Genomic DNA, 11,200 nt, shown 5'->3' on the forward strand with positions numbered 1-11,200 from the left:
AAGCAGTATGCTCCTCCATGTGTATGATCCTGTGGGTAGCCGAGAAGCACTGTGCTCCTCCATGTGCGTGCTCCTGTGTGTACCCGAGAAGCACTGTGCTCCTCCATGTGTATGATCCTGTGGGTACCCGAGAAGCACTGTGCTCCTCCATGTGTATGATCCTATGGCTACCCAAGAAGCACTGTGCTCCTCCATGTGCATCCTCCTATGGCTACCCGAGAAGCACTGTGCTCCTCCATGTTCGTGCTCCTGTGTGTACCCGAGAAGCACTGTGCTCCTCCATGTGCATGCTCCTGTGTGTACCCGAGAAGCACTGTGCTCCTCCATGTGCATGCTCCTGTGTGTACCCGAGAAGCACTGTGCTCTTCCATGTGCGTGCTCCTGTGTGTACCCGAGAAGCACTGTGCTCCTCCATGTGCGTGCTCCTGTGTGTACCCGAGAAGCACTGTGCTCCTCCATGTGTATGATCCTGTGGGTACCCGAGAAGCACTGTGCTCCTCCATGTGTATGATCCTGTGGGGACCTGAGAAGCACTGTGCTTCTCCATGTTCGTGCTCCTGTGGGGACCCGAGAAGCAGTGTGCTCCTCCATGTGTATGATCCTGTGGGGACCCGAGAAGCAGTGTGCTCCTCCATGTGTATGATCCTGTGGGTGCCCGAGAAGCAGTGTGCTCCTCCATGTGCGTGCTCCTGTGTGTGCTCGAGAAGCACTGTGCTCCTCCATGTGCGTGCTCCTGTGTGTACTCTAGAAGCAGTATGCTCCTCCATGTGTATGATCCTGTGGGTACCCGAGAAGCACTGTGCTCCTCCATGTGTATGATCCTATGGCTACCCGAGAAGCACTGTGCTCCTCCATGTGCGTGCTCCTGTGTGTACCCGAGAAGCACTGTGCTCCATGTGCATGCTCCTGTGTGTACCCGACAAGCACTGTGCTCCTCCATGTGTATGATCCTGTGGGTACCCGAGAAGCACTGTGCTCCTCCATGTGTATGATCCTGTGGGGACCTGAGAAGCACTGTGCTTCTCCATGTTCGTGCTCCTGTGGGGACCCGAGAAGCAGTGTGCTCCATGTGTATGATCCTGTGGGTACCCGAGCAGCACTGTGCTCCTCCATGTGTATGATCCTGTGGGGACCCGAGAAGCACTGTGCTCCCCCATGTGCATGCTCCTGTGGGTACTCGCTGAGCAGTGATTGGCTCGTGTGCACTGAACAGATGGCCTGGAGAATTAATGCTTCTGCTATAGGGAACAGCAACATTTAATTCAAAGTTGTACACATTTGCAAATTAGGACTTGAAATTACACCTTTCACCTCAAATCCCAAAGTGTTTTTTGTGTGTGTGCGCACTGTAAAAAAAACAGTTTACCCCTGCCTAGCCCACCTTGTGTCATTTGCACCTAGCCTTAGTTCCTAAGTAGCCACTGTTAATATGCAAACATTTTTGGGCGGACTAACTAATGCAGGGTCTGGTAAGCGGATACAAATTTGCACATGCTGTGCCTTTAGTTATCCAAGAGGCTTATCCATTTTTATACAGGCTTGGTCATGAGCACATGCCGTGCTTTTTTTTTGTTTTCCACATATGCATACCAGAAGTGGTAATCACAGCAGTTTTGCAGATAATCCTCTATAATAAAAACCCCTGTGTCCCTCTGTCCCTGTGTAGCTGGGTCCGTGCTTTTTACTACTGCGACTGTGCGCAGCACGGACCCAGCCTCACAGAGACAGGGGCGGATCGGGCGGCCGGGTGTGCGGCGGGTGGCGAGAAACACAGACCTAGAGCCCCTTTTTAAACGGGCTTTGGTTTGCTACTCCTATATAATAATATGCAACTGTCCCTGCGTAGCTGGGTCCGTGCTTTTTGCTACTGCGCATGTGTGCAGCACGGACCCAGCCTCACACAGAAAGGAGGGCAGGCGTATGGGAGGGCGGCTGAGTGTGTATGTGTGCGCTTTAGTGGCGGCGGGGAACCACAGACCTAGAGTCCGTTTTTAAACGGGCTTAGGTCTGTTAGTGGTATATAAAGTGCCATAACAGAACGTAGACATGAGAAACCCCAGTGTTAAAGGGGCCTTCTAGATGGTGCTTGCATTTTCATGGTGGTTAACTAGAAAAATCAACAAGAGCATTAACAGAGCTGAAAACAATGAATAGAAATCTATAATATTTTGGCTGCACTGCTCTTCTGAGACAGCTTCACTTTAAGGTGTACCTGAGGCATTGAAAGTAAAAGGACGTATACTAGCCTTGGGCTTCCTCCAACCCCCTTGAGTTCGTCTGCTTCCTCGCTGTTCTCCAGGTCTCCGCTGTCAGCCCCGGTAAATTTCCCGACTGAGGCAGCAGCTCCAGGAGTGTGCTGCAAAAGTGCAGTTACAGTCGCGCCCAATTACAAAAGTGCTATCAGGGGGGGGGGGGGGGGTTGGGCATGCGGCCAGGACTGTGTATTCACAGTGGGCCCAACCTGGCTACATTACGGATTCCACAGCGTCAATTTGGTCGGAGCTAATGGACTACAGTGGCCTTGAGGAAGCCCCGGGTAAGTATAAATCCTTTTATTTTCAGTGTCTCAGGTTTACTTTAACGTAAACCAGAGCTGTGGTTAAATGATTTGATACTCACCCGCGGCTTGCTCCTGCTGCATAAATGTGTCCCACGCCGTCCTCCCGTGGTCTGCCATTTAGCCGCGATAACTTGCTCAGCTGCATCAGGCTGGGTCTACTGCGCATGCACGAGAGGTCCGCGTATGCGCTGAAGACACAAACTGGACCCGACCGGGGCTGGTCATTGCTGAAGGGTAGACCACGGGAGGATGGCTTGGGACTGGTTTATGCAGCAGGAGCAAGCCACGGGTGAGTATCAAATCTTCTTTTATCCACAGCTCTGGTACACTTTAAATTAAAGCAGTTAGTAGTTCACAAAAACATTTAATTCAAGAATCAATTTTCTAGAGTGCTAACATGTTGTTGTTTTTCTCTTTTCCAGTGACAATCATTGGAGGCGTTGTGTTCCTGGCTTTTGCTTTCTCTGCATTATTTATAAGTCCAGATTCTGGTTTTTAGAATTATTTTTTTCAATCTCCCCCCCAAACCTGAACTTGTGGAAAAGTACTCCTTTTTGTACTGTAGTTTTGTATATAATGTACAAATTGTAGCAACGAGGAGATGTCCACTGTACAGAATCACTCAATCCAAGTGACTATTTTTATGATATGATATTAGCTGTATAGGGGTATTTTTTTTGTTAGTTTTTGTTTTTCTTTTGTGAATTCTGTAAGATGTAAAGACAAGGCTGTTTCCATCTTTAATTACACCATTGTTGTATTTCCACCCTTCACTATGGTTGTATTATATTAGTAAACAAACCTAAGTATTCAGGGATGAAATGTAGTATTAGAGGGTGGCTCCATGTTAATTTATGAAGTGTGGCGAGTACAGTGTGTAGATTACCACATGTGTACTTGAAGTCCAAGTCTGAACAACAATTAGGATCCATTTACCTGCATGACATCACTTTTACCTGAAACCTATAACTAGTGATGATCCTGTCTAGGAGAACTCATGTGAAGTATGTGATTTGTTTGATCAGCTGATAGATTTGCTGTGATCACCTCCTAATCCTAACATTTGTACAGCACTTTTGTCCTTTTGGACTCAAAACGCTCAAGAGCTGCAGCCACTAAGGGCGTGCTCAAGGGGCCACCCTGCAGTGTTAGGAAGTCTTGCCCGAGGACTTCTTACTGAACAGGTACTGACCCTTGTCAGGATTTGAACCCTGGTCTCCCATGACAAAGCCCTTAAACCAGTACACTATCCAGCCAACCCTGCTTTAGCACATCAGAGACTTGCCGTATCTATCACCTGACCAAACTGATCACATGCTTCTCCGTCAGCTCCCCTAGACATGACCATTATTACTCATAACTGTTCTGTGCGGTCATTAACTATCATACAAAAATAAAATATCTCAGGCAGCCTACTCCATCTCTTGCCAAATAATGCTACTGCTTTGGTGACACTGTTCACCTTCCTGAATCCTCTATGTTGCTACCTGGTAATCGTAAATTAATCACAGTTGTTACTGAATAAAATGTTTCAGCAAACACATTTTTAAATCAGAACCACAACCAAATTTCCTCTCTGCTCCAAGAGATTAGCCATACCATCCTAGGTTCTGCATACAATCTGTTGTTCTTATAAAAGGTATATGAAAGGGTTAAGTCTTTTTGTGTTTGTTTTTTTCTTACACAGTCTTATTTATTGAGCTGCAGTAAGGAGCACTCCAGGCTGCAGATTGTTACCTCATCTTTGAAAGTAGAGAACTGCTTTGAGAAAGTTCCTGTGTAACCTACTTATATGTGCAGTCTAAAAATGGCAGCATAAGATGACAGCTTCCACAGCAGCTGAATGTGTCCACTGGGATATTAAGATTACATCGATGATATCGCTTTTTGGGTCAAAGGCAGATTGTGTAACTCTGTTGTTAATAGAGTTGAGAGACTGGGTTTTAATTGTACGTTATATTAGATTTAGTTAGGTTCACACATAAATCTGCACATTTCCGGTCCTATCCGTTTTCTGTCCGCTTTACCTGACTGGACCGGAAATGTACACCTTTTATGTGTTAACACAGCCATAGAACACATGCAAAACTGACAGACTGGAAATGTAAAGATTTATGTGTGAACATATCGGTAATGAAATTATACATACGTCTTTGTGACTTCACCTCCTGCGCGTTACGCCGCTCAGGAGGTTTTGTTACTTTTTGCCCGATTCTAAAATTATTGTTCCAAATGACTAAACTGTTTAGCACTAGGCTAGCTAGTCCCCCATTTATACATTACCCCCCCCCCCCCCCCCGGATCTAGCGATCGGCGCAGCCTCACCGGACAGCTTCAGGCTTCACAATGGGGAGGATCGCACATGACGTCATGCGCAAACCCGATCCTTCCCATAGAGCGACCGGAGCTGTGCCGGGAGGCTGCGCGGCCGCTGGATCCAGGGGGGGGGGGGTGTAATGTATAAACGGGGGGATCGCAGGGGAGCGGCGGGTTCCCGACACTTGTACTAGCTAAATGGTTTACAGTCATTTGGGACAATTTTATTATGGGGGACTCCTGGGGCCACAGAGCGGTATGCCCGACACAGTGTCGGGCATACTGCTAAGCAGGTTAATACTAACAGAGAGAGTGCAAAGTAATTTATATATTTACGTACATTAAGAATGTAACAATTATTGGCCAGTCTGTCAGCATGATTCACTGAATAAGCAATTACTTTTATGCCTGGTACACACCATGGAATTGCAAATAGACTGGTCTATTTCACAGGTCCGATCTGATTTCTAGATTCATAACATAATCGATTTAACCCATCTTTTGGACAGGAAATTGCGTGGTGTGTACCAGGCATTAGGGTTCTGTCACACGATACACATTGTGATGAGATCGCATCCGTGGTAAAAAGTTGCATCACGCTTTAGAAGTGCAATGTGAAGCAGATAGTACATTGAAAGTATGCGTCTCTGCCACTCATAAAGGAGAACTAGTGAGCGGTGTATGGAGGCTGCCATATTTATTTTTAGGCAATACTAGTTGCCTGGCAGCCCTGCTGAGCTATTTACCTGCAGTAGTGTGAATCACACCCGAAACAAGCATGCAGCTAATCTTGTCAGATCTGACAAAAAAAAAAATGTCAAACACCTGATCTGCTGCATGCTTGTTCAGGGTTTGTGGCTAATACTATTAGAGACAAAGGATCAGCAGAACAGCCAGGCAACTGGTATTGCTTAAAAGGAAATAAATATGGTTGCCACCATATACCTCTCACTACAGTTCTCCTTTAAGGCCTGACTTACTGCAAGAGCTTTTTTTTTTTTTTTTTTTTTTAGCACTAGTGATTTGGAAACCTCTTGCTAATGCAGTGCTACAGGTAAAATCACATAGCTTAAGTGAGAACAAATTCATAGCATAGAGAAAGCTCCTGCAGTGTGAACCAGCCCTAAGGGCTGATTCACGCAAGAGCTTTTTCAGTGTTAGAGATTTTAAAAGCTCTTGTTAATGCAATGCTATGGAGGATTTTTACAAAATAACATCACTCCAGTGAGAACATACATAGGATAACATTACCAAGAGCTTTTAAAATCACAAAGCACTTAGAAAAGCTCTTGTAGAGCTGGTGCACACCTAGAGCGCTTCTAAACGCTTTTTAAAACGCCGGTGCTTTAAAAAGTGCTTGGCTGATGTATTTGAATGGGATGGATCACACCAGAGCAATGTGAGTCCGTCCCCCCAAACGTGGGTCCTGCAGCATTTCTGAGGCGATTCAGCCTCAATGTTAAGTATTGCTCGAAAAAAAAAAAGCTAGAACTGAGTGATTTTCGAAGCTTTTTTTTTTTAATAAAAAAACTTTACACTTCCAGCTCTACTGTACAAAAAAAAATAAATGCAACACCACAACACTCCAAAAATCGCTAGGCACATGCCTAGAATCGCTTAGAGAAATCTCTCCTAAAAACGCTTAGCATTTGCAATTATGCTGGTGCTTTTAGGTGTGCTCCAGCCCGTGGTGTGAACGGGCCCTAATAGTGCATTTGTCCAATAAACGCACAGTATGCTGTTCATTATTTCAACAGAAGCCACCTCACCTGATGTAAACGTTTATACGATTATACTGTGTTGTCCATTGCAACTTATGCAGTGTAAAAAGGGCCTTTGCACAGTACGTCTGTTGCAGAATAAATATGGATGCCAACTCTGCCTATGGGGCTGTTCACAGTTTGGTGCTGTAATGGATTGCATTATTCTAGCTTGCTGCATGCAGGCCTTGTATGTTCCGCCTCCATTGCAGTTTACACTCATTGTACGTTATGCACTGTGCACAGTGTGCAAGGGCCCTTAGGCTACTTTCACAGTGGGATGTTGTGTTCCCTGGAAAAACAGGATTGCAATGGAGAGGAAAAAGTGGAATCATGTGTATGTAGTGCATACAGTACATGTAAAGTATGCTTCACTCAATCTGTAAACACATGTACCAGATTATGCTAGTAGATCAGTTGCACTGCTAACACGCCAATGTGAATGTTCTATTACAATATAATTGCTTCACGTTGGAACTGCTATTATATTATCCAATGTAACACACTAGTGTGAAGTAGCCTTTGTGTAAAACAGGCCCTACATAGCCAGAAAGTGGTCTGCTCCAACTTGGGACTAATGCATTTAGTCTGGTTTCCATCAGGGAGTAACTCTTTATACAGCATATTGCACCCTCCATTGAATTCAATCAGATGTGCTGTTATGCACTGACTTGCACTGGTTGTCACTGTGCAAAACCTTCCATAGTGCAGTTGAGGTCTTTCACTAGATGCACCTGTATTTCTACTCTGATTTCTTCTTACGGTAGCAGTTGATTTTGGTGAAAGTATTAAGTTTGGGACCCACTAGCGGCGCTTTTTCTAAGCGCTTGTGATTTCTAAAACTCTTGCTAATGTTACGCTATGTGAGGAATTAAAAAAAAGGTACTCATCCGTTAGCCGGGTGCATCCTCTAGGTGGCGACAAAACTCCACCAGAGTTACATCTTTCCCTACTATCCATGTTGGCCTGGAGGGGGAATAGTAATTAGCGCCACCTGCCGGATGCGCCCGGCTAACAGATAAGTACCACAAAAAAAAATATATATATATATCTCTATCCTTCAAGTAGAATCACACATAGCTTTACATTAGCAAGAGGTTTGCAAATCACAACTGCTTAGGGAAGCTTAGGGTTCCAGGCAGATTATGAATATTTTTTTTTTTTATAAAGCACCAACAGATTGATGATTCAATCTGCTTAGGGATTGAAAGTAACATTGGCATTTGGCCAGGAGGCTTTGAACTCCACCTGCTGGCAGGTCATAGTACAACTGAATAGGGATTATCAATAAGATAAAAATAGTTACTTGTTATTGCAGTTTCTGTATGCAAATTCATGCATCTTGAAAATGGGCCGATAGAATTTTACCTTAGGCTACATACACACTTGAGATAAGTCTTTGGAAAAGGCAAGATCACAGACCAATTTTACCCCCTTCCATGTAGTATGAGAGCCATACCTACACAGTCTATTCTATTGAGCTGAACTCCCCATCGGATAAAAATCTTTGCAAGATGCTGGACACATTCAACAGATCAGCATCTGCAAAAGATCCGTTCCTGCAAAATGCATTCATAGTCTATGATACCTGCAAATCCTCATACACACCTTGTTTAACAGACATTCATCTGCATATCAGATCCACCAGGATGAATCTTCAGATCTGCAGATGATTGTCTGATCTGCAGATTATTATTATTTATTGTATTTATAAAGCGCCAACATATTACGCAGCACTGGACATTAAAGATGAATGTCTGCTAAACAAGGTGTGTATGATCATCCACAGATCTCAGACTCTGGGCTGGTGCACACCAAAACCCGCTAGCAGATCCGCAAAATGCTAGCAGATTTTTAAACGCTTTTTTTTATTTTTATGAGGCGTTTTGCTAGCGTTTTGCGGATTGCTGCTGCGGTTTTCAGTATAGTAGATTTCATATATTGTTACAGTAAAGCTGTTACTGAACAGCTTCTGTAACAAAAACGCCTGCAAAACCGCTCTGAAGTGCCGTTTTTCAGAGCGGTTTGCGTTTTTCCTATACTTAACATTGAGGCAGAAACGCATCCGAAATCCAAAAAATGCCTCACCCAGGCATTTTTCGTTTCTGCAAAACGCCTGCCGCTCTGGTGTGCACCACCCCATTGAGATACATTGACCAAGCAGATCCGCAGCCGCAAGCGGATCTGAAAACGCCCAAAAAGCCGCTCGGTGTGCACCAGCCCTATGAATGCATTTTTCAGGAACAGATCTTTTGCAGGAACAGATCTTTTGCAGATACTGATCTGTTGCATGTGTCCAGCATCTTGCAAAGATTTTTTTCTGATGGGGCGTTCAGCTCAGTAGAGTAGACTGTGTAGAGTATTGCTCTCATACTACATGGAAGGGGGTAAAATTGGTCTGTGATCTTGCCTTTTCCAAAGACTTTTATCTGACATGTGTACATAGCATTAGTGAGATTAGATTGGGCCATTTTCAAGCTGCATTTGCATAGTCCTTCATTGATTTTGAATTAATTTGCATCTCATTGAACTTCTTTAGATCTGAAATGTTCATTGGTAAGTTTAGATACCACAGTAGATGGAAGCATCTGGGTGATGCAGAGTTTCCCCCAACCTCCTTGACTACACTGTACCAGCGCTAGGACCCTTAATACACATTAGACAGAAGCCATGTTCTCACAGGCAGCCTGCACTATAGCACTGAGCCACTTGTGCTTTGCTTTATCCTCCGTGCGCAGATGTTTGCTACTGCTGTAAAAATACCGTATAGTTACGTTGCATTGGTATGCAATTATACTGTATGGTCCATAAGTGCGGCTGTGAAGAAGGGGCCCTGGTGAGCATTGGTGGGGTGGATGAGAATCAAAGAAGCCTCTGCATTATCCAGTGGCTTCCCTCTATTGAGGTAAGCATATAACTTTACTTTTACCCTACAGGTTTGCTTTAACCAATTTATAAAAATTTGTTTTGTTTTTAATTTTTAAGTCAAGTGGTGCTTTGTGGGGGCCAGGAACCACAAACCGAGCATTATCTGATGACTGTGTATAAGAACTCTGGTAGTTCTGTGCATTGCTATTCACTGGTTTGTATCAATGTACTATGCATGATTTTTCCATAATCATCTGTAGTTACATCACTCACTCCAATTTTCAAGTGCTTGAATTGAGATGATCTATGAAATGCAAAGAATTCTGGCTTACGTACACTTTTTGTCCTCAATTCACTAAGCTGTTTAGACTACAGATGGTTTTACTCTACTGATGGTTTGGTGTAATGTTTTAGACCTGTTTAGAACTGGTGTAACATTCAGTTATGACAATTCACAAAGGCAAACAAGGAGTAACCATGCCCACTTTTTCTGACAGAGCTTAGACCAGCTGATTTCTGTAGGTAAAGTATTTCTGTGAGGTATTTTAGATGTGAGGATGGAACCTTTTGAATTATGTATGCAGGAGTTTAATTGTAGGCAGAGGAGAGCTCATCAAAGGAGAAGGCTGTCAATCATAGCTACTTGTGAATTGCATCTTTTGATCGTTTCCACTGATTTACCCACCTAATTACCAAATGGTTTAGACCAGGTCTAAAACATTTGGTAATATTCAATTCCCCTCTGATGCAACTGACCACACCATCAGTAGACTAGTCTAAACTGCGTAGTGAATTGAGGCTATTGTCTGCAGTTTGGAATTGAGCTAATCCAATCAGTTTGCTGTCAGTGTGCTGAGTCACAAGCAGCATACATGCCGGAATTCTCTGCATCTCACTGACCTTCTCCAGTGCTGAACTGTGCCACAAAGGTACTTTGCAGTCTGTACTTGCCTCATTTATATTGGAGTTGCCATTAAAGATGGAAGTAGCCTTTCCTAGTTCATTCACCCGCAGTGATCTTCCTGGTACTATTGTGCCTTTATGTGCACAGCAATATGTTGTCAATATTTGACATGATGAGTTCTCAGACTGGGTGACTGTGAGAAGCTCCCAAATGTAAAATCCCTTTACTTCACTATAGAAAATAAATGTAAAGATAAAGTATTTACTAATCTCTATATTGTTTTTTCTATTTCATTTAAACATTGTGCAGCATTAAATGTGCAAACTGTTTGTCATAATCAGGCTTTATTAAAGAATGACTCCAAGAAGATTCATTGGAATGGGAAATTGTTCTGAATAAAAAATGCTTTACTTGAACTGGTTTACAACTTGTTTTCTTTTTTTAAAGTTCTACACGTCAAACGTTTAATGCTCCTCAAACTGTCTGTTTAGTTTGCTCTCCCTCTAAAGCCTGGTACATACATTCAATTTTGATTGGCAATGACTGACCAATATTACCACCTCCACATAGCATGAGGGCCAACAGATTTTGCATACTATGAAATAGTGGAGGTAAGCTCTTATACTACTTGGAAATGGTAACATTTTCCAAAATTGCTATTAAAAGAATACTATCGATACCCAAGTGTTCTAAAATGACAGTGTGCAAATAATGTCTAAGTAGCTGTGTAAACATTTTACTACTTTTCATGTTAAATATCAGAGGCAAAAGCTGTAATTTGAGGGTAGGATT

The 11,200-nt window shown here is 43.5% G+C and overlaps 1 protein-coding gene across 1 annotated transcript in view; it reads left to right on the forward strand.

Moving 5' to 3' along the window:
- The window catches only part of TMEM165 (transmembrane protein 165), a 47,241-nt gene extending 36,417 nt beyond the window's left edge, over positions 1-10,824 (forward strand). Inside the window, exon 6 of the mRNA XM_068278576.1 lies at positions 2,983-10,824. Within this exon, the coding sequence (XP_068134677.1) occupies positions 2,983-3,059 (77 nt within the window). The 3' untranslated portion in view covers positions 3,060-10,824. The remainder of the gene's footprint in view (positions 1-2,982) is intronic.
- The last annotated feature ends 376 nt before the right edge of the window (positions 10,825-11,200 follow it).

The sequence above is a fragment of the Hyperolius riggenbachi genome, chromosome 1 (assembly GCF_040937935.1).
Source record: "Hyperolius riggenbachi isolate aHypRig1 chromosome 1, aHypRig1.pri, whole genome shotgun sequence".
In the NCBI taxonomy this organism is placed as follows: domain Eukaryota; kingdom Metazoa; phylum Chordata; class Amphibia; order Anura; family Hyperoliidae; genus Hyperolius; species Hyperolius riggenbachi.